This window comes from Falco rusticolus, chromosome 5 (assembly GCF_015220075.1).
Source record: "Falco rusticolus isolate bFalRus1 chromosome 5, bFalRus1.pri, whole genome shotgun sequence".
Classification (NCBI taxonomy): domain Eukaryota; kingdom Metazoa; phylum Chordata; class Aves; order Falconiformes; family Falconidae; genus Falco; species Falco rusticolus.
The window spans coordinates 20,871,679-20,894,138 of record NC_051191.1 but is presented as its reverse complement, the minus strand read 5'-3'; the positions used below and the strand labels follow the sequence as shown (position 1 = coordinate 20,894,138).

Here is a 22,460-nt window from a genome sequence, read left to right as displayed (position 1 = left end):
TCTCCCTGCTACCCTATGGCTTCCCCATGCCGGTCCACAGCATCCCTGTGCTGCCCCACAGATTGCCTACGCAGCCCCACAGCACCTCCATGCTACCCAGTGTTGCTCCACAGCATCCTCATGCTGCCCCACGCTGCCCCCCAGACTACCGACGCTGCCCCCCAGACTACCGATGCTGCCCTATGGCATCCCCACTGTTCTGTGGCACCCCCATGGCATCCCCCAAGCTTCCCCATGGCATCCCTGTGCTGCCCCATGGCATCCCCGTTGCCCCACAGCACCTCACCCCACCCCAGGCACCCTGCCTTGCCCCATGCCACGCCATGGCTGCCCCCACCCCCTGCCCATAGCTGCTGCCCCTCCCAGCACCCCTGTCTGCCCCACTGCTGCCCTCCACCACACCCCTCCCACCCCACTGCTGCCCCCCAGTACTCCCCGCCCCTTCCCACCCCACCACTGTCCTCCACCACCACCCAGCCCTGCCCCATGGTGCAGTGGGGCTGAGTGGGTGCCCCCAGAGCAGAGCAGGACGTGTTGGCCCCCCGGCCCCCCCCGGAGCCCCCCCGGCCCCCTAACACTGCCCCCTCACTCCTTCTTATTTGCTTTTCCCTGGTCTCTCTTTGCAGTATCCATTGGGGGCCATGGACTGGGTAAGTGGCGCTGGGGGGCTGGGGGGAGTTGGGGGGCTGGCATGGGGGTCCCAATGACCTTGACCTCCCACCAAACCCTCCTGCAGGTGCCTGTTTGGGTCCCACCATCCAGATCGGGGAAGAGACGGTGATCACAGTAGACGCCAAGGCGGCCGGACAGGGGAAGGTGACCTGCAAGGTGTCCACCCCAGATGGGGCTGAGCTGGACGTGGATGTGGTGGAGAACCATGACGGCACCTTTGATATCTACTATACCGCCCCTAAACCTGGGAAATATGTCATCACCATCCGCTTTGGAGGGGAGCACGTCCCCAACAGCCCCTTCCATGTCCTGGTGGGTGTTGTTGAGAGTCTGTGATGGGGTGGGATGGAGCTTGTGGTCAGCACCATGGGGTTGGGAGGCCGTGGTAGGCACCACGGAACTGAATAGGGGTCAGCGTGTAGACCATGGGGTTTGGAGACCGTGATGATCACCATGGGGTTGGGAACCCATAATGGGGTGCCATAGATCTTACACCTCCTCTCTGCCCCACGGCATCAGGCCACAGAGGAGCCCCCCACCACCACTGAGAACCTCCGGCCCTTCAATCTTGTCATCCCCTTCACGGTGCAGAAGGGTGAGATCACAGGTATGGGGGCAGGGGGTTGTGGGGGGATTTTGGGGGTGCATGGACCAGGCTGTGGGCTGTGGGGCATGAAACACCCCCCCTCCCGGTGCCTGGCTGACGCGGTGGCCTCAGGGGAGGTGCGGATGCCCTCGGGGAAGACGGCGCGACCCAACATCACTGACAACAAGGATGGGACAGTGACAGTACGCTACGCCCCCACCGAGAAGGGCCTGCATGAGATGGACATCCGCTATGATGGCAACCATATCCCTGGTGAGACCACTGGGGGCTATGGGGAGCCTTGGGAGGCACTGGGAGGTGGCTGAGCAAGGCTGATGCCACCTTGCCCTGGTTGGGCACCCATGGGTTGAGCAGCCCACCACGGTATGGGGTGTCCCCATGGGTTCCCTGACTGTCATCCCATGTGTCCCCAGGGAGTCCCCTCCAGTTCTATGTTGATGCCATCAACACCCGACACGTGAGCGCCTATGGGCCGGGGCTGAGCCACGGCATGGTCAACAAGCCTTGCACCTTCACCATCGTCACCAAGGATGCTGGGGAGGGTGAGTGGTGGCCAACAGGGGCATCAGGAGGTCTGGGAAGGGTTTGGAGACCCCTCAATGCTACCATCAGGTTTTGGAAAGGAGCTGGGGACCCCCTCACGCCTCCTGACACCCAACCCATGCCCCTCAGGTGGGCTCTCATTGGCAGTGGAAGGTCCTTCCAAGGCAGAGATCACCTGCCAGGATAACAAAGACGGGACATGCACTGTGTCCTACCTGCCCACCGCCCCTGGGGACTACAACATCATCGTCCGCTTCGATGACAAGCACATCCCAGGCAGCCCCTTCACTGCCAAGATCACTGGTGAGATGGGACCCCTGTGGTCTTAGGAATACCACTAAGGGCATTGGGACCTCCATATGACCATGGAGATGCCTGCATAGTTATGGCCATGGGGGCACCTGTATGGCCACTGGGAACCCATCACACAGCCGTGGTGTCCGTGTCCATCCCTGGCCACCAGGACCCCATCACATGGCTATGGGGACCTTGTGGGGCCTTGGGGACACCATCACATGGCCACAGGGACACTGTCCAGCTCCAGCCATGGGGATCCCATTCACACAGCCATGGGGACCATGTGCACGTGGCCATGGGGACCTCATCCATTCCCAGCCTCCAAGACCCCTTCACATGGCCTTGACCACCCCTGCAGGGCCACCAAGACCCCATCACATGGTCCTGAGGACCCAGGCATAGGGCTTGAAGGACCCTATTCGCACATCTATGGGAATGCCATCCACCCCTGTCCTTGGGACCTTGTCCATCCCCACCACCACCTTGGGCTGCCATGCCCTTGGCCCCAGCTGATGGCATCTCTATAGGGGACGACTCCATGCGGACATCCCAACTCAATGTGGGCACCTCGACGGATGTCTCGCTGAAGATCACAGAGACAGACCTTAGCCTGCTGACGGCCAGCATCCGGGCACCATCAGGCAATGAGGAGCCCTGCCTACTCAAGCGGTTGCCCAACCGCCACATTGGTGCGTGGGGGACACAGGGACAGTGGACTGGGGACACAGTGACATGCACACGTGGGACCAGGAGGATGTGGGCACAAGAGAGCTGGGACATGGGATCTAGGGTGGTGGGCACAGAGAGAGGGTGATGTGGGAGTTGGGGACATGGGACAGGGGATGACAGGGCTGTGGTGTCACAGAGATGGGTGATCCCCTGGCATTGGGTGCCCATGGCTTGGTGGCCGCAGCCAGGTCACATTGCTGGTGGCCAGGGCCTGGTGGTGGTAGCCAGGGCTGGTAGAGGTGGCTGATATTGGTGTCTCCTGCCAGGCATCTCCTTCACACCCAAGGAAGTGGGCGAGCATGTGGTGAGTGTGAAGAAGAGTGGGCAGCACGTCACCAACAGTCCCTTCAAGATCCTGGTGGGGCAGTCGGAGATCGGGGACGCCAGCCGGGTGAAGGTGTGGGGCAAGGGGCTGGTGGAAGGTCACACATTCGAGGTATCTGAGTTCATCGTGGACACACGCAGCGCTGGTGAGACCACACTCCCTGGGACCACGGGTGGGGATGGTGTGGTCATGGTGGGGAGGTGGTGACCATGGTCATAGCCATGATGGGATGGTGGCCATGGCCAGAATGGGATGGAGGTTGTGGTTGTGGATGGGGTGCAGTTGTGGCCGTGTGAGAGTGGGATGGTATTGCTGTGGCTGGGGTTGGATGGTGGTCGTGGTGGTAGCATGGCCAAGGCCCAGAAGAGATGGTGGCCAAGGCCATGCCATGGCTGTGGCTAGCATAGGATGGGGTGGTGGCCGTGGTTATGGCTATGGCATGATCATGGCCAGGATGGGGTGGTGGCCTTGGTGTAGCCATGGCCAGGATGGGCTGGGCTAGTGGCCGTGGTGTGAGCATGGCCAGGATGGGGACAGCAGCAGTGAGACATCTCTGAGCATGTCCCTGTGGCTTCCTAGGCTATGGTGGGCTGGGCCTGTCCATTGAGGGTCCTAGCAAGGTGGACATCAACTGTGAGGATGTGGAAGATGGCACCTGCAAGGTCACCTACTGCCCCACTGAGCCTGGCAACTACATCATCAACATCAAGTTTGCTGACAAACATGTCCCAGGTGGGGACGGGGGGGACAAGGACACATAGGGTGGCACATGGGAACCCAGACTCCTGGGTCCCCTCATGGTGACCAGATCCCTGAGGTGGCTGTCACCCGCAGGGAGCCCTTTCACAGTGAAGGTAACAGGTGAGGGGCGCATGAAGGAGAGCATCACACGCCGGCGGCAGGCCCCCTCCATCGCCACCATTGGCAGCACCTGTGACCTCAACCTCAAGATTCCAGGTAGGGGCTGGCTTTCTTCCTCCTCTTCCTCCTCCTCTTCCTCCTCCTCCACGGGACTTGGGGATGGGGACAGGGAAACATCTTGGCCGCTCCAGCTCTGATTTCCGCCTCCTTCTTCGTTTTCTCCCTGTCTGTCCATGTGTCCGTGTCTGTGTCTGCCTGTGTCCTTCCATCCATCCGTGCCTCTGTCCACGTGTCCATCCATGCATCCCTCTGGGTGTGCCTCCATCCCATGTCCACCCACGTGTCCATCCATGTGCTCATCTGTCCACACGTCTGCTTGTGCCTGTGATCATCTGCCCATCCACCCCTGCGCCCGTCCATCCCTGCAACCACCCTTACTTGATCCCTGCATCCTTCCATCCCTGCATCCTTCCATGTGTCCATCCACCCCTATGTCCATCCACAACTCCATCCTTCCGTGCCCCCACCCATGCACCCATCCGTGTGCCCCTGCACCTCTCCCCGTGCCGTCTCCGTCTCATCGGGTGCGGTGGCCGGCAGGGAACTGGTTCCAGATGGTGTCAGCGCAGGAGCGCCTGACACGCACCTTCACGCGGAGCAGCCACACCTACACGCGCACCGAGCGCACTGAGATCAGCAAGACGCGGGGCGGCGAGACCAAGCGGGAGGTGCGGGTGGAGGAGTCCACCCAGGTCGGCGGGGACCCCTTCCCCAATGTCTTCGGGGGCTTCCTGGCCCGCGAAGGCCTGGGCTCCTTCGGCTCCATCGCCCGTGGCCAGGAGGGTGGGTGCTGGCCAGCGGGGACCTGCGTGGGGTGGGAGTTGTGCTTGCACAGGGGCTGTGCGTGCAGGGCAGTGTGCTTGCACCATGGCTGGGGGCAGTTGGTGCAAGGGAGCAGCTTTCATGCATGCTGTGCTGGCACGAGGGCTGGCTGCACTTGCACAGGGAGTGTGCTTGCAGGGGACCGTGCTTGCACATGCATGGTGCACATGCAGGGGACCGTGCTGGCACCGCAGCTGGGCTTGCACAGGAGTGGGCTTACACAAGTGTTGGGTACAGCTGGATGTGAGAGTGTGTTTGCACAAGGGCTGGGTGCACTGGGGCAAGGGAGCAGGCTTGCACAGGCGCTGTGCACACGCAGGGTTTTGTGCTTGCATGGGGGCTGTGCATGCAGGGGAGTGGGCTTGCACCAGGGTGGGTGCAGTTGGACATGGGAGTGTGCTTGCACGAGGGCTTGGTGCACTGGTGCATCAGAGTGTCTTTGTGTGGGTGCTGTGCATGCCGGGCAGTGTGCTTGCACGAGGGCTGGGTGTGCTGGGGCAAGGGAGTGGTCTTGCAGGGGTGCTGTGCTGGCACGAGGGCTGGGGGCACTGGCAGAGGGAGTGTGTTTGCAGGGGCACTGTGCACATGCAGCGGGATGTGTTTGCACTACACCTGTGCTTGCACGGTGGCTTGGTGCACTGGGGCATGCGAGTGTGCTTGCACAGGTACTGTGTGCTTGCAGGGCAGCACACTTGCACAAGGGCTGGACACACTTGCACATGGGAGTGTTCTTGCACGAGGCTGGCACTCACTGGAGAGGCTGTGTGCTTGCACAGGGGCTGTGTATCTCACGGGAGCTGTGTGACCTTGCACAGGGGCTGTGTGCTCACACCAGGGGCCAGCATGGCCCCCTCCCACACCAGGTTGCCTGTGCCCCTGGCACGAGGCCAGGACACATGCCTGTGTCCCAGGAGCTCTGGGGACACACTCACACGCACAAGGCTGCCTTGCACATGCGCGGTGACCAGGCACCAGCTGCTGTGCTCACAAGAGAGGGTCTGCGCCCCTCACATAGGGACATGCATGGAGGTTGGGGGGACAATGCTGGCCCTTCACGGAGTGCAGCCCTTTGCACAAGACACACAAGCGAGTATACACACTCACGGGAGTGTGCATGCCCTTAGTGTAATTGTGCAAACTCACAGGCACGCATGCATGTGTCTGTGTGATGGCAAGCATGCAGATGCGTGCACATGCTTCCAAGTGCACACACATCCTTTACACGAGGGTGCACAAGCAGGCAGCATTGTGCTCACAGGTGTGTGCATGCCCTTACCACAAGTGTGCAAACTCACAGATCTGTGGCAGGCATGCACATGTTTGCAAGCATGTGCATGTGTGCACATGCTGCAAAAATGTGCACAGGTGGGTGTGCACACTCATGGAGGTGTGCATGCATGTGCTTACAAGCATGTGCACGCATGTGCACACATGTCCTTTGCCTGAGGGTGCACACTTACAGGGGTGGGCATGCCCTTAGCACAAGCACGCAAACTCACAGGTGTGTGTGCACATGCAAGTGTGCAGATGGGTGCACACGCTTGCAAGGCCCTGTGTGTCCTTTGCATGAGGGTGCACACTCCCCGGGGAGGATTGCACCCAGCAAGGGTGCGCATGCAGGCCATGGCGGGTGTTGGGGTGGCAGGGGGCTCCCCAGTGGGTGCTGGGGTGGTTGGGGTGATGAGGTGCCAGGGTGCTGATGTGCCATGGTGCCAGGGTGATGGGGTGCAAGTGTGCCCTGGTGCTGGGATGGCCTAGTGCCATGGTGATGGGGTGATAAATTGCCATGATGTCCTAGTGCCATGGTGATGGAGAGATGGGGTGCCAGCGTGCCATGGCTACATGGTGCTGGGGTGGTAGGGAGATGGGGTGCCATGGTGCCAGGGTGCCACAGTGGCAGGGTAATGGCATGCCATGGTGCCATGGCTACACAGTACTGGGCTGCTGGAGCAGCTGCTGGGGTGCCATGGTGCCAGGGTGGTAGGATGCTAAGATGCCATGGTGCCCTGGCTACATGGTGCTGAGGCTCACGGGGGTGATGGGGTGTCCTGGTGTCCCCACAGGTGAGACGTCTCCACAGGAGCTGGCAGCGCAGGTGCTGAGCCCATCGGGGCAGCGGTTTGAGGCGGAGGTGCTGGCAGGAGGCGCAGGGGTGTACAGCGTCCGCTTCGTGCCCCAGGAGATGGGTCCCCACACCGTCAGCGTCAAGTACCGTGGGCAGCACGTGCCCGGCAGCCCCTTCCAGTTCACCGTTGGGCCCCTGGGCGAGGGGGGTGCCCACAAGGTGCGGGCAGGGGGCACTGGCCTCCAGCGCGGCGTGGCTGGCGTGCCAGGTACGAGAGGGCAGGGGGGGTACCCAGGGTGCAGCTGGGGGGGATGGGGGTGATACAGTGAGAGGTGGGGTGGATGCACTTGGCAGGGGTATGGGTGCAGTCTGGGGGGTGTGGGTGCAATGGGGGTATGGGTCTGGGGGGATGAGGGTGTAGCTGGGAGGATGCAGGTGCTATGGGAGGGTGCAGTGGGTGTGGGTGCTATGGGTGGGGGTTAGGGGTGCACTTGTGGGGGTATGGGTGCATTTGGGGGGGATGTGGGTGCAGGGCCATGAGGGCATGGCAGGTGGGAGTGGTGCTGGCCATGGGGTGCCAGAGGAAGACAGGGGCACCCATGGGTCCGTGTCCTCCCCAGCTGAGTTCAGCATCTGGACGCGGGAGGCGGGGGCCGGGGGCCTCTCCATTGCCGTGGAGGGGCCCAGCAAGGCCGAGATCGCCTTTGAGGACCGCAAGGATGGATCCTGCGGCGTCTCCTACCTCGTCCAAGAGCCCGGTGGGTCTGGGGGTGCCCTCCACTCCCCAAACACCCAACCCCCCCGGGGAACACGCCCACTCCCTGCCAGGGCTGTGCACCGTGCTGGGGGAGCAGGACCCTCGTGCAAGGTGGGACCCATGTGCAAGGGTGTCCCTGTGTGTGGGTGTCCCTGCGTATGGTGTGCCTATGCAAAGGTATCCCCAAGGGAGGGTGTCCCTGTGTGCGGTGTCCCTGTGTGAGGCTGCCCGTGTGTCCCTAGGTGACTACGAGGTCTCCATCAAGTTCAACGAGGAGCACATCCCCGACAGCCCCTTCGTGGTGCCCGTCGCCTCCCACTCCGATGACGCCCGGCGCCTCACTGTCACCAGCCTTCAGGTGCCCAGGGACATGGGGATACCCACTCACCCCCCGTGTCACCCTGCACCCCTGGGCTCCCCAGGCATCCCCCAGGTCACTCCTGGGCCACCTTGTGCCCATGTGGCACCCTTGGGACCCCTGTGGTGCCAGCCTGTGCCCCTCACACCGACCCTGTGCCACCCCTGTGCCCCGTGTGATCCCTGGGTGCCCCGTGTCACCCCAGGCCACATTGTGCCCATGTGGCACCCTCGGAACCCTCGCCCCATGCCACCCTTGTTGCCACCACTGGTGTCCCCCATACTGACCCCATGCCCCACCTCCCCCTCACCCTCTCGCTCCCTGGGGGTCAGTGCCAGTGCTGTGTCCCTGCAGGAGACTGTGACAGTGAACCAGCCGGCATCCTTCGCGGTGCAACTGAACGGGGCACGCGGTGTCATCGATGCCAAGGTGCACACGCCTGCTGGCGTTGTTGAGGAGTGCTACGTCTCCGAGCTGGACAGCGGTAGGACACAGGGACACAGGGACCTGGGGACATGGGACTTGAGGACACGGGGACATGGGGACATTGTGACACAGGGACATGGGAACATGGGACTTGAGGACACAGGGACGTGGGGCATGGGGCATGGGGATACAGGGACATGGGAATGTCGCGGCGTGGGAACACAGGGACAGGGACATGGGGGTTGCAGAGGCACAGGGATGCAGGAACCTGGGAACCTGGGGGTGGGGGAACACAAGGACATGGATACAGAGGGTGCGGGGACATGGACACGGGGAGTGCAGGGACACAGGGAGGCAGGGACATGGGGACATGGGAACATGTGGTCATGGAGGGTGGGGACACAGGGGGTGTGGAGAGATTGGGATACAGGAATGCAGGGACACGGACCTGCAGTGTCGGGGTGGTCAGTGACATGGTGCCACCCCCAGATAAGTACGCCATCGGGTTCCTGCCACGGGAGAACGGGGTGCACTCCATCGACCTGCGCTTCAACGGGCGCCACGTGCCCGGCAGCCCCTTCAACATCCGGGTGGGCGAGCAGAGCCAGGCTGGTGACCCTGGGCTCGTCACTGCCTACGGCCCCGGACTCGAGGGCGGCCTCACAGGTGACACCGCTTGCTGGGGACCTGGCTCAGGGCAGTGGCAATGAGGACGTGGCCGTGGTCAATACCATGGCCATGGGAGGGTGGTGGTGGAGATGCGGCTGTAGTACTGGAGACATGGCTACGGGGTGGTGGCACAGCCAATGCCCGTGGGGTGGTGGCAATAGGGACATGGCTGTGGTAATGGGGACATGGTTCCAAGGTGGTGGCAATAGGACATGGCCATAGGTATGTATCTGTGGGATGGTGACAATGGCCGTTGTCAATACCGTGGCCGTCAGAGGGTGGTGATGATATGGCCATGCCTACAAGGTGGTGGCAACAGGGACACGGGCATGGTATGGGGCCACGGCATGGTCTGGTGGCAATGGGACGTGTCTGTGGTATGGAGCCATACCTTGGGGTGATGACAACAGGGACACAGCCAAGCCTATAGGGTGGTGGCAAGTGGGGACTGCCACGGTGTGGTGCCAGCACCTGACCCACCTGGTGCAGGTGTGTGCTCGGAGTTCCTGGTGAAGACGGCCAACGCCGGGGCGGGCGCGCTGGCCGTCACCATTGATGGCCCCTCCAAGGTGAAGCTGGACTGCGTGGAGTGTGCCGAGGGCCACCGCGTCACCTACACCCCCATGGCCCCTGGCAACTACCTCATCTCCATCAAGTACGGTGGCCCCCACCACATTGTCGGCAGCCCCTTCAAGGCCAAGGTCACCGGTAATGATGGGGGGGGGGTGGTGATGGGTGACAGGGCGTCTCCAGGGTGGTGTGACAGGGGGGCCCCAGGGTGACATGATGGGGTGGTCACCAGGGTGGCGTGATTGGAGGTCCCCAGGGTCATGTCACAGAGGGGCCCCAGGGTGACGTGGTAGGGAGTCCCTGGGGTGACATATTGGGGAGCCTGCAGGGAGTCCCCAGAGTGGGGTGACAGGCTGGGGGTGTCCCCAGGGGTGGGCTCATGGCATCCCTGCGCCCCCAGGCCCGCGTCTCTCGGGAGGACACAGCCTGCACGAGACGTCAACGGTGCTGGTGGAGACAATGACACGGGGAGGGACAGCATCGCGGGGGCCCCCCACTTTTGGGGGTCTCCCCAAGTTCTCTTCGGACGCGGGGAAGGTGGTGGCACGGGGGCCTGGGCTGGCCACCGCCTTCCTTGGCCAGAAGAACCACTTCACCGTCGACTGCAGCAAGGCCGGTGCGTGGGGTGGGCCTGGGGCGGGTCCTGAGGTGCTGGGTGGGAGGTGCTGGGTGAATAGAGTCTTGGGGTGTTCTGGGGGTGATGTCTGGGATGGGTCTGGGGTCTGGCAGGGGACACAGTAGGTCAGGGGAAGGTCCAGTGGGGGAGTCCAGGGGCTAGTGGGAGATGTGGTGGGTCTGGGGGGGGTCCAAGGTGGTCAGGGGTCCCAGGGGGATGTTGTGGGTTAGGGAGGGTGTCCAGGGTCTGGCGAGGGGGGTCTCAGGTCTGGTGGGGGGGTCCAGTGTCTGCTGGGCAAGGCAACAAGCCTGAGGTGAGGGTCCAGCAGGGACGTCTGGGGTCTCATGAGCAGAGTGAGGACCCAGTGCTGGACCCCCCAGGTACCAACATGCTGATGGTGGGGGTCCACGGCCCCAAGACCCCCTGCGAGGAGGTCTATGTCAAGCACATGGGCAACCGGATCTACAACGTCACCTACACAGTCAAGGAGAAGGGGGACTATGTCCTCATCCTGCGCTGGGGCGATGACAATGTCCCCGGCAGCCCCTACCGTGTCACCGTCCCCTGACCTCCCAGCACCCATGGGGTGGGGGGGTGGGGGGTGGGGGGGTCTGGGGGGTTCTGGCAGGGCCCAAAAAGGTTTGGACCTATCAATAAAGCACTGCAAGACTCAAGAGTGCTGTGATCACTGGAGGGTCCTGGGGGGAGGGGATGGGGGGCCTGGGGCAGGATACTGGTGACCATGTGAGTCTGGGGCCATGCATCAGCATCTGCGGGGACTCCAGGGTAGGATGCTGGGGTCCAGAGGGGGCCCAGGGGCAGGTTATCAGGGTCTGTGGGGTCCATGGCAGGACACCAGGGTCTGGGGGTGGTGCAGGGCAGGAACCCAAGGTGCTGGGGTGAGATGGGGTGCCTAGGACAGGGTGCTGCAGTCCAGGGGGAGTCTGGGGCAGGTCATCGGCTCCAGGCGAGGGCCCAAGGCAGGACATCGGGTCCGGCGGGGGCCTGGGGGAGTCCCGGGCAGAGTAACAGGGATCCTGAGATAGGATGGGGGAGTCTGGGGAGGGGTCTAGGTCAGGATAATGGGGATCCTAGGGAGGTCTGAGGCAGGATACTGGGGGTGGGGTGGGGGCCTGGGGCAGGATACGAGGGTCTGCGGTGGGGTCCTTGCCAGGACACCAGGGTCCAGGGGAATCCTGAAGGAGTCTGGGGCAGGATACTGGGGCCCCGGGGGGGTCTAGGGCAGGATACTGGGGCCCGGAGGGGGAGTCCTGGGCGGGGAGTGGGTCCAGAGCAGGACACCGGCACCAGGAGCTCCGGGGGCGCTATGCCGGGGCCCCACGCTCCCTCACTGCACGGCGTGCTGCGCATGCGCGACGCGCGGCCGCACCAAGCGCGGGGGTGGGGCCAGAGCGGCGGGGCGGGGCCATGGGGCGGGGCGGGGCCAGCGGGGCAGGGGCGGAGCTCGAAGGCACGGCTTGGGCGGGGCGACAGCGCAGCTGCCCGGGCGATGGTAGGCGGGGCTAAAGGAGGGGGCGTGTCCTGCGCGACGGCGCAAAAAGCTGCTTAATCCGCTGACTTTTGTCCTGGATGTAAACAGAGAGGGGAGGGAGCCTTTTTTTAGACCAGGCCTGGCTCTTGCTTAACTTGACCCCACAAGGATTCAGCTACGTCCTCCTCTATTGATATTTTTCTATAGGCTGACAAACAAAGCTGACTTTGGTATCCCAAAGCTTATCTATAGCTGTTGGCATAGCTGTATCTAGTGGCCATATGTGCCCGGATATTCCCACTGCGGCGGGCACTGCGTGATGTTTTGCTGGCTTTGAAGCCGCCCCGGCAGCGGGGACCAATATCCCCTTACACATTCTCCTCCAGAAATAGCTTGGGCTGAGCCTTCGGGCCCGCGCCAGCCAAAAAACCCCTGATCCCTGACTCCTGGGGGCATCTTCTCTGGGAACAGTGATATCCCACGGCCACTGGCAGCTCCTCCTCTTCCTCCTGGCAGAATCGGTGCGGGAGAGGCACGATGGCCACATACCTAAAATTCAGGCTGCTGTGGTGAAGTGTTGGGAGGTTGAGGTTGGGTTGAAGAGGTTGAGGTTGGGCTGGGTTGGTGGTGACCATGGGGCATCTCCCCCCCGGCCCGAGCTGACCCGGGGCGCTGCCTCTTTTTTTCTGCCCAGATGACCCGGACCCCGACGACGGGTTTAATTATAAGCAAATGATGGTGCGAGATGAACGGCGCTTCAAGATGGCTGACAAGGATGGAGACTTGACTGCCACCAAGGAAGAGTTCACCGCCTTTCTGCACCCCGAAGAGTACGATTACATGAAAGATATAGTTGTGCAGGTGGGTCCGCTGCAGCTGGTGATCTTGCATGAGACAGTGGTGTTTATGGCAAAGAAGGAGGTGGAGAGGGCTGGAAATCAGGCTGTTCACCAGTAGCAGTCCTGCAGTGGGGTGGCCTCGAGCAGATCAAGCAGATGTGGGTCAGGGATGGCCAGAGGCAGAGAGGATTGGCCTGTCTGTGTGGAGCACACAAACCGGCTTTTGGGGTTTTTTTTGAACGTGTAGATGGCACCCTCATGCTTGCTGGGGCTGGATCAGTCCCAGTGAAGGGGTTGCTGTGGGGGAGAATTGCTCCGAGCCCAGCTAACCATCCTCTCCTGCCTGCAGGAAACCATGGAGGACATCGACAAGAACGGGGACGGCTTCATTGACTTGGAGGAGTACATAGGTGAGACACGAGTGCCTCACGCCGTGTCCCCTTTGTGTCCCCTCCTTGCCCTGTCTGGCAGGAGCAGCTGCTGGCATGTGCTTTCTCATCCCTGCTCCTCCTCCTGGAATTTCATTATCTCTCTTAACTTCCTAACTTTAGACCTGCCCTGCTCCTCCGTCCTCGCTGTGGGATTTCTGGGTTAAATCCCTCACCGGTGACAGGCCCTGGGTGCTCAGGGTGGGACAAGCAGCTTCCAGGCCCTCCGAGGCAAGGGAGCATCTGCTCCCATTCCAGGATTGTCCGCGCTTGAACGCGGCGGGGGCTGCCTGGCCCTGCCTCCTCCCTTGGCAGCGGTGGGACACCTAACAGCTGCCCTTTTTAACACCCCTTATCTGAAATGGCAAGCTTCAGCGGGGGAGAGGGGCGGCGAGAAGCACGTCTGGCTCCAAAGTATGTCAGGAGAAATGCTGCCTGCTTCTCCAAACTGATTTGAAGCAGCACTGTCAGATTTTGGGTGGGAATTTAGGGAAATAAGCGTAAAAGCTGTCCTCAAAGATGGAAAGGGCAAGCTCTTGAGAGGAGGACAGGGGGGTCTCGTCGTTATGCTCTTGGAAGCAGCAGCCCACACGCCAATCCTGGGGTCTAACCGGGTGCAATCCATGCTCCTGTGGGATGGGGGAGGCGTGCACGTGTGTCCCACCAGCACGGGATCTGGCAGAGGGGGTGTGCAGCCGGGTGCCGTGCCTTCCAGGTGACATGTACAGCCACGATGGGGACGCTGATGAGCCCGAGTGGGTGAAGACAGAGAGGGAACAGTTTGTGGAGTTCAGAGACAAGAACTGCGATGGCAGGATGGACAAGGAGGAAACCAAAGATTGGATCCTCCCTTCGGATTATGACCACGCTGAGGCAGAAGCACGGCACCTCGTCTACGAATCCGACCAGAACAAGGTGGGAACCTGCCGAGAATATTCCCCCTGCCCGATTCCCTGCTGGAGCTGGGCCCACAGCCTCTGACTTGACAGCTCAGAGAATTTCCTTTCCCCAAGGATAATGCAGACGCCCTTTGAAACGGCTCGGCACGTGCCTTCATTAAGCTGTCTAATTAAGAGTTGCCTGAGCGCGCGCTTCCTACAGTGGTTTGGCTCCTCCTGGGGCAGCGCACTTCATCCCTTGGAGGGTCAAGTGGGCTTTGCTGGAGCTGGGGAGGAGAGGAACGGAGCCGCCGTGGGGTAAATAATCGGAATTTCTGTCTCTGCTCTCTCGCAGGACGGCAAGCTGACCAAAGAGGAGATCGTGGAGAAGTATGACTTGTTTGTGGGGAGTCAGGCCACAGACTTCGGGGAGGCCTTGGTGCGACACGATGAATTTTAAGAGCTGTACAGAGAAAGCTGTTTCTTAAATAATTTATTTTTTAGTTTCTGGGATTATCGTAAGAAACATTTTTCGCTACTGAGACTGTTATTTCAGGCGATGAGGTGAAACAAAACAAAATATCTCTTCCCGTCCTTTTTTTTCCCCCTCCTCTTCCTTCTTCCCAAAGGGATGGGGACTCGCTGGTCTGAAAACCAACTCTTTTATTACAACACTTTGTGGGTTGTTTTGGTTGGAGTTTTTTTTCAGATTTTCACATTTTCACATTTTATGGTCTTAACGAGTTCTGGTTTATTTTTGTATTTGTTTTGGTTCCACATGAAGTGAAGAAACACGTATCCTGACAAGGGTAGAGCAACGGCAACGGTTCCCCCCTTGCCCTGCCTCACTCTCTCCCCCTTGATTTGTTGGTATGTGCTCAGCTCTGCTCTTTTAAAATTAAATTTTTTTAAAAAAAAAACCAACAAAAAACCCCCACCACCCTAGAACAAGCCAGAGAACAATAGGGCCAAAAGGAAAAATAAAACCAGAGGTGAGTCATGCTTGTTTTAGACCGGGCTTTGCAAATCCAAACACGGTTCATCTGTCCCGTGGGGAGCTGTGCTCTCAGCTCCGCGCCTCTGGCAGGATTTGCAGGCAGCCCTTGCCTGCGAGCTGCCGTGCTTCTCCCGGCTCTCCGGGAAGAGCTGGACTTGCAAAAACCCCCTAAAACGGCAGCAAAGCCTGGCCCGTCCTCCTGCCGCGTCGCCTCCCGGTCAGGCGAGCGCTGCAGTGCTCCTTATCCAGAAACGGGCGCGGGTGCTCCCTCCGCCAGCCCAATTAACGACCCTGTTAATTCACCAGAGCCACACCGGTGCAGTGAAACTGATGGCAACGCGAGCCGATATAGTTTCCCTCTCTGTCAAAACTGCTTTCACGCTTCTGCAGCCCTGGGGCCTCGCTCAAAGTGCCTTTTATCACCCCAAAAATGCCACGAAGGAGGAATGGCGAGGCCAGCGCCTGGCTGGGCACGGGGGGATGCTCGCTGTGCTCCCGTCGCACCCGTAGCATGTCATTGTTCTTTCTGGATTTATTACTAATAATTATATTTTTTTAGTTTTTTTTGGTCTTTTTAACCGTGCATTCGCTGCTTCGCCCAGGGACCTCTCGATTCCCTCTCACAGCCCGCTCACCTCGTCCCTGCACGCTCGGCCAACCCGCAGCAACGTGGATCCTGCTCTGGCGGCATCAGGCAGAGGTTGGTGCCAGCCACGCGCACCGAGGTGGGAAAAACACCCCGGCTTCTCCCTAAAATCGGTCTCCAAGGGTTAAAAGCGCGGACTATAACGTATATATACTCCTCGTATTTCATGTACCTCTCATAAAGTAATGCTTTTGATATAACTCAATGGGTAATTGGATAATCCCATGCCAGACCCGTGCAGTGAATGCGCCTTTGGCGCTCGCAGACTGCGCCGAAGGGGAGCACTGGGGAAGAGTCACCGACGTCCCCAGCTCCTTCCCCCCAACACCAAAGCCCTCGGCAGCTTCGGCACGCTCTGCTTTCTCCACCCAGAAGGACTCGGAGCTCGTGGCTCCTTGGCGTTAACAACTTCAGACACTAATTTTGGTTCCCGGCGCAGGGTTCGCCCCGCGTTCCCCCCCTCTCCCCGCCCCACCGTGTTTATTCCTCCAGTATTTCTCCTCTCGGGATGATTTCATTTTTATCAATCTGGTGTAAACGGCGCTTGGCGGCCGTGCCGGAGGATTCTGTGGCTCAATAAACCTGTTTACATTCACCCCATAAGGCAGTTTGGGGGCTTTGCTGTGCGGCACCCGGCCCTCGCAACAGAATTGCTCCAGTTTTACCCCCAGAAATATGATGGGGGGTGGGGGTGGCCCTGCTCGGTGGCACGGCGCTGCCTGGATCAGCCCCCAGATCGCTCGGGACGGGGATAACTTAATTTGGAAGTGTTTACGTTTCCCGGGAAGGGCTGACGCAGCCCTGGCGGCCCCCCCGGCATCCCTCCCCCAGCACAGGGCAACCCCAGACCACGGCTCCCCTCTCCCCATGGGCATGTCCCAGGGGGCTCGGCCAGGCCCGCTCCCTGCCCCACAAGTTGCACCCCAATCCCGGCACCCTGTGCCCTCGGGGGGCTGGGGGTGCGTGGGTTCTGGTTGAGTCCTGCCCTCCTGTCCCTGCTGCCCCACTGCTGCAGTGTGGGGCCTCAGCCCCACGGATGGGAGCCCAGCACCACCCTGACCCTGTGGATGGGAGCCCAGCACCACCCTGACCCTATGGATGGGAGCCAGCCCCACGGATGGGGGGGCTCAGCCCCACACTAGCCCCATGAATGGGAGTTCAGCCCCACGGATGGAGGGTTCAGCACCACCCCAGCCCCATGGGTGAGGGGAGGGGCAGCATTCCACCCCCCTGCCCCACCACTGCTTGTGTGTCCTGGGCAGGACAAGGAGCGGGGTCCTGCAGTGGCATCGCTGTGGGATTGCAGTGCCGTGGGGCTGAGCCATCCGTCCCCACCGACACGTAGACTGGCTCGGCATTGTCTTCAGACTGTGGCGGTGGTTTATTGTCCCACTCGGCACCTACATTCTAGGCTGGCTGAGGGGGTGGCCCTGGAACCCTGGGGCAGCTCCAGCCCCATAGCGAGGACAGCCAGGGGCCTGGGGCAGGTGCTGGCGGCTCTTCAGCTGGGGCTGACCTGGCTGGAGGAGACGGACGAGACCTCCGTCCTCTGGGCCGAGCTGGAGATGTCAGACTCATCTGTCATGGGCTTCCCACAGACCGTCTCCATGATGCAGGCGCGGAACTGTGGTGACGGGAACGCAGCCAGCTCAGCCTGGGGAGTCCCACATGTCCCCTGTCCCCATCCCCAGGACTGTCTTCCCATCCCTGACCCCGTCTCCTGTCCCCACGGATATGGTACCCACAGCCCTGGAGATGGCCCTGAGCATGGCCAAGTGTCCTCAGGTGTCCATCCCAGTCCCTGGGTGTCCCTCATACCCCATTGTGCCCCATCCCTGGGGGGTCCCCAGTTCGTTGGCACCAGGTGTCCCTGGTCCCTGCTCCATCATCGTCCCTAGACCCTGGGCATCCCTGGATGACCCTGGTCCCCATGTGTCCCTGGTTCCCAAATGTCCTTGGGCACCCTGAGATGTCCCCAGTGTCTGGGTGTTCTTGGGCACCCCTGTGTGTCTGGGTGCTCCTAGGTGTCCTCAGTCCCTGTGTGTCCTCATCCCCAGGTGTCCCTCATCTCTGGATGTCCCCAGCCCACTAGCATCTTTGGTGCCCAGTCCCTGGTCCATGGCCATGCCTTGTCCCTGTGCATCCCTGAATGACCCTGGTCCCCATGTGTCCCTGAACATCTTTGGTCCCCCGATGTCCTTGAGCACCCCTGGATGTCCCCAGCCCCCACATGTCCCTGGATGGCCCTGGTGCCCCCATGCCCTGAGGTGTCCCCGGGGCACCTGTTTGTTCATGAAGCAGTAGATGATGGGGTTGTAGACGCAGGCGCTCTTGGAGAAGAAGGCAGGGATGGTGACCAGGCGCAGGTCAAGGCCGTGGTTCCGGTTGTTCACCATGTACATGGCCAGGGCCGCGTAGGGCACGTAGCAGAGGCAGAAGGAGCCCACCATCACCACCACCATGCGGGACACCTCCCGCTCTGCCTTCTGCGTTGTGGCCGACTCCTGCTGCTGTGCAGCCACCTGTGCCCGAAGGAGGGGGTCAGGGGCCCTGGCCAGGCCTCCTGTCCCCCTGCCTGCCCCCCTGCCTGGCCTTCTGTACAAGCAGCCCTTCCTACTTCCACCCCTCCTTCCCTACGTCCCTCCAGCCAATCCTCCATCCTGATGACCCTCCACCCCTCTTTCCCTCCCTCCCACCCTCCCTTTGGCCATCTCTTCTTCCTCCCTCCATCCCTCCACCCCTCCATCCCTCCATCTTGCCATCCCTCCATCTCTCCATCCCTCCATCCCTCCAGCCAATCCTCCATCCCTCTCTCTCCTTCCCTTCATCGTGCCCACCCTCCACCCCATCTCTCCATCCTGCCATCCCCCCACCCATCCCTCCGTCTCTCCTGCTCTCCATCCCCCTTTCCCACCCTCCCTTCAGTCATCTCTCCTTCCTCCCTCCTTCCCTCCCTCCCTCAATCCCACCTGTCGTCCCCCCCCAGCCCATTGCCATCCTCCCACCCTAGCACGTAGTGTGCGCAGCCCCCATGCTCCCCGTGCCTTCAACCTCAGCAGACCATGGTGGTCACACCAACTCTCACAGCCCGACCAGACCATAGTGGTCACCCCAGCTCCTCCAGACCCACCAGACCATGGTGATCACCCCAGCTCCCACAGCCCCAGCAAACCATGGTGGTCATCCCCACACATAACCCCACCAGACCACGGTGATCACCCCAACTCCCCCAGCCCCACCAGACCATGGCGGTCACCCCAACTCCTGCAGCCCTACCAGGACTGGTCAGCCCTACCTCCAGCCCCACCAGACTGCAGTGGCATCCCCCACCTACCTCCGATGGCCCCCACAAAGCCCTCCAAGGAACACATGTGTTTGCCAAATACAAAATAACCCTGGGAGCTGGAGACAAAGACAGTGAAGACACTGAAGATGCAGGAGATGAAGCCGCTGAAGGAGATGTTCACCAAGATGTAGTTGAGAGGTTGCCTCAGCTTCTTGTACTTGACGGTGACCACCAGGACAATGGCGTTGAGAGGGGTGCCCACCAAAAAGACAAAGCCCATGAAGGCGGTCTGCAGGTAGAATGCCCACAGCGGGGCAATGTGATATTGGGGACCATCCCAAGGTCCCACTGAGGACGCATTCTTGAAGAGATAAAACTCCTGTCACCCGACATGGTGATGAGGCTGGCGGGGGGGTGTGGGGGGACATGGTGGTCCCCTGCCCTCCCCCTTCTGATATACCCTGCCCAGCCCCAAGCCACTTAAGAGCTGAGGGAGGGATCAAGGCTTCATCCTTGGGCAAACTTGGGGATTAGGGGGGCTAATCTGGGCTGAGACCCTAATTAGCCTCCCTAAGCTGGGCCGAGCCGATTGCCAGGGCTCCTGGGGGATTGGGGGGGACATAAGGGCCCCTCCCCGGCCCACCTTGGGGTTGGGGGGTCCCCAGGGATGCAGAGGGGACCACAAGCTTTGTCCTGTTGACACTGAGATGTCCCAGCCCAGTGTGGCCTGGGTTGGTGCAGGGGGGAGGTTTGGGGTCCCCCAGGGGGGCATCTCAGGGGAAGGGCAGTGCTTTGGGGGTGCAGTGCTGGGGGTGCACCGATGAGGGGTCTGCAGAGGCGTGCAGGGCTGGGGGTGCTACACTTTTGGAGTCCATTGTGGGGGTGTGCACTGCTGAGGGGTGCATTGTTGGGGAGTGCACTTCTGGGGGTGCATTGTTGGGGTGTGTGCACTTTTAGGGGGTGCATTGCAGAGGGGTGCATGGTTGGGGAGTGCACTTCTGGGGGTGCATTGTTGGGGGGTGCACTTTTGAGGGGGGCACATTGCGGAGGGTGTGTGCACTTTTGGAGGGGGTTGCATGGGTGGAGGGTTCATTGGGGGGTGCATTGTGTGGGGTGCGTGCATGGTGGGGGTGTGCGCTGCTGGGGGTGCATTGTTGGGGGGATGCATGGCTGCGGGGTGCATGGTTGTGGGGCTGTGCTCATTCGGTGGGCTGCCCAGCCAGTGCTGCCCCCCGTGCCCTCGCCCCATCGCAGCCCCCCGGCCACCGGCGCTGGCCGCCACCCACGCGTGAGTAGTGGGGGGGGGAGTGAGCGCGGCGGGTGGCTCGTTGGTCTAGGGGTATGATTCTCGCTTAGGGTGCGAGAGGTCCCGGGTTCAAATCCCGGACGAGCCCAAACGCTTTTGCTTGCCCCCCTGCACCGCTTTTTAGGCCACTCCCCCCGCCATTGCGGGGCCTCCTGTGGGGGCAGGAAGGATGAGCACAAGCCGCTTAGGGGGGGATTAAGGGTGCTCGGGCCCCTCCCGGCTTGGGGGCACATATAAAGGCGGGCTGGGGTGAAGGGACAGCGGGCTGGGGGCACGCCCCTGGTACCCACGCAGAGTGGGGGGTGCGCGGGTGGGTGTCTGTTCTGCGTGGGTGCCTGGGGGTGTGTGTGCACCTCTGAGGGTATCTGCGTGCTTGTGGGGGGGTGCACAGATCGGGGGGTGCCCATCCGTGTGTGTGACCGGGGGCACCTTATGGGTCGTGGCGTGGGGTGGGGATGGGGACAGAGAGGGGACACAGGGAGGGGACGTGGCCCCAGTGGGGCCGTACTGTGTCAGCCCGGGCTGTACTGGGTTGTACTGGGCCATATGGGGCTGTACTGGGTCAGGTTAGATATGGTCATGCTGTACTGTATACCATACTGTACCAAACTATACTGTACCAGGCTGTACTGGGCCATACCGGGCTGTACTGTACTGTACTGGGCCATACGGGGCTGTACTGGGTCAGGTTAGATATGGTCATGCTGTACTGTATACCATACTGTACCAAACTATACTGTACCAGGCTGTACTGGGCCATACCGGGCTGTACTGTACTGTACTGCGTCATACAGGGCTGTACTGGGTCAGGTCCAATCTGGTCATACTGTACTGTATGGTACCAAACTGTCCCGCACCAGGCTGTTCCGGATTGTACTGGGCTGTACCAGGTCAGGTCCCACCATACCGTGCCAGTCTATACCATACGGTACCGTACTGGGCCATACGGTACTGGCTCAGACTGGGTTTATCATACCGTACAGCACCGCACCGCACCACGCCGTACCCGCTCCGCACAGTGCCGCATGGTGCAGGGTCAGGCCGTGCTGTGCGGTGCTGTACTGTACTGGGGGGGCAGGTTGTACTATACTGTACCGGGCTGGGCCATACTGTGCCATACTGGGCTGGGTCATACCGTACTGTATCATCCCGTGCCATCCCCTCCCGTCCCATACCATCCATACCATACTGTCCCATACCTACCCTACCATACCACACTGTACTGTCACGTACTGTACCATACCATACAGGAGCACACCACACCACACCATAATGGACTGTACCATACACGCCATACTGTACCCTACCACACCATACAATTCCCAGTGTGACAGTCACCTATAAGGTCATCACTCTCCCTGGTTCAGGAACCTCCCCAAGCCATCAGACAAGACCCATATACAGACCCCTCCCGCTGTGAAAGCTGACCCCCCCTCCCCCACAGCAGGGGCTGGCTGGGTCCTGAGGAGCACAGGGACCCAGGAGGTCTGGCTGCCACCACCCCCACCGCCGGGCCCCAGCCCCTGCCGCACTGCCCCCTTACGTGCCCTCTGGAGCCATCAGTAGGCTGCAGAGCGAACACTCCCCCAACGCATCCTGAAGCGGGGGGTAGGGGGGAAGGACCCCAGGGCAGGAGCGCTGGGGGCACTGATTGTGGGGTGGTGGTATGGGACAGTGGCACTGGGGGGGCCGCTGCTCCCCCTGAGTCCCTCCCGCCCATGGAACCCCGGCGTCGGGGAGGGCGGGGCCCCCAGGGGGGGTGGGCGGGGCCCCCAGGGTGGGAGGGCGGGGCCCCCAGGGTGGGAGGGCGGGGTCACCCTGGCAAGGGGGAACGTGGTTGCCAGGGCAAACAGAGAAAGCCACCCCTGGAGACAGCTGCCCCGTGAGGGTTCTAGGTCACAGGGTGCCCCACAGCAGAGCCGCAGAGCCGCAGAGCCATGGACCTCAAGGACTCCCCCAAAGAGGGTTCCCCGTGGAGAGTCGGCCAAGTCACGACAATCACACCATTATGGCTACATGCCGTGCTCACTTCATTAAACAAACAGGTCATATTTATAATTTAAACTGACCGCTCACCCGACTTTACACACAGGTGATTGGATAAAAGTCTCTGGGCCACGTGGGGTCCGTGTCGCTGACTGGTGGGCATGCTGCAGGCGCCTGACGGGCATGCTGCAGGCGCCTGACCAGAGTGTGCCGATGAGAGTGTGA

The 22,460-nt window shown here is 61.3% G+C and overlaps 2 protein-coding genes, 1 non-coding gene and 1 pseudogene across 4 annotated transcripts in view; 3 read left to right on the top strand and 1 right to left on the bottom strand.

The window, feature by feature from the left end:
* FLNC (filamin C) overlaps nucleotides 1–10,957 on the top strand; it is a 30,730-nt gene extending 19,773 nt beyond the window's left edge. Inside the window, exons 29-47 of one of the 2 annotated variants that reach the window (XM_037390693.1) lie at nucleotides 627–650; nucleotides 737–984; nucleotides 1,192–1,279; nucleotides 1,391–1,531; nucleotides 1,693–1,821; nucleotides 1,952–2,125; nucleotides 2,647–2,808; nucleotides 3,115–3,318; nucleotides 3,753–3,905; nucleotides 4,008–4,130; nucleotides 4,635–4,877; nucleotides 6,980–7,249; nucleotides 7,602–7,739; nucleotides 7,981–8,096; nucleotides 8,451–8,580; nucleotides 9,012–9,188; nucleotides 9,681–9,899; nucleotides 10,162–10,377; nucleotides 10,758–10,957. In XM_037390693.1, coding sequence (XP_037246590.1) covers nucleotides 627–650; nucleotides 737–984; nucleotides 1,192–1,279; nucleotides 1,391–1,531; nucleotides 1,693–1,821; nucleotides 1,952–2,125; nucleotides 2,647–2,808; nucleotides 3,115–3,318; nucleotides 3,753–3,905; nucleotides 4,008–4,130; nucleotides 4,635–4,877; nucleotides 6,980–7,249; nucleotides 7,602–7,739; nucleotides 7,981–8,096; nucleotides 8,451–8,580; nucleotides 9,012–9,188; nucleotides 9,681–9,899; nucleotides 10,162–10,377; nucleotides 10,758–10,945 — 3,143 coding nt within the window. In that variant the 3' untranslated portion in view covers nucleotides 10,946–10,957. The remainder of the gene's footprint in view (nucleotides 1–626; nucleotides 651–736; nucleotides 985–1,191; nucleotides 1,280–1,390; nucleotides 1,532–1,692; nucleotides 1,822–1,951; nucleotides 2,126–2,646; nucleotides 2,809–3,114; nucleotides 3,319–3,752; nucleotides 3,906–4,007; nucleotides 4,131–4,634; nucleotides 4,878–6,979; nucleotides 7,250–7,601; nucleotides 7,740–7,980; nucleotides 8,097–8,450; nucleotides 8,581–9,011; nucleotides 9,189–9,680; nucleotides 9,900–10,161; nucleotides 10,378–10,757) is intronic. The other variant, XM_037390694.1, reaches the window with a different exon arrangement.
* A 1,480-nt stretch (nucleotides 10,958–12,437) lies between these two features.
* On the top strand, nucleotides 12,438–14,942 carry LOC119149450 (calumenin-like). The gene is made up of 4 exons (XM_037390699.1): nucleotides 12,438–12,730; nucleotides 13,058–13,118; nucleotides 13,852–14,051; nucleotides 14,370–14,942. The coding sequence occupies exons 1-4, from the start codon at nucleotides 12,602–12,604 to the stop codon at nucleotides 14,472–14,474; spliced, it is 495 nt and encodes a 164-aa protein (XP_037246596.1). The 5' UTR covers nucleotides 12,438–12,601; the 3' UTR covers nucleotides 14,475–14,942.
* Nucleotides 14,943–17,007: 2,065 nt separating this feature from the next.
* LOC119148306 lies at nucleotides 17,008–21,009 on the bottom strand (annotated as a pseudogene).
* TRNAP-AGG lies at nucleotides 20,266–20,337 on the top strand. Its single transcript has one exon. It is a non-coding gene; the product is annotated as a tRNA-Pro (tRNA).
* Nucleotides 21,010–22,460: the final 1,451 nt, after the last annotated feature.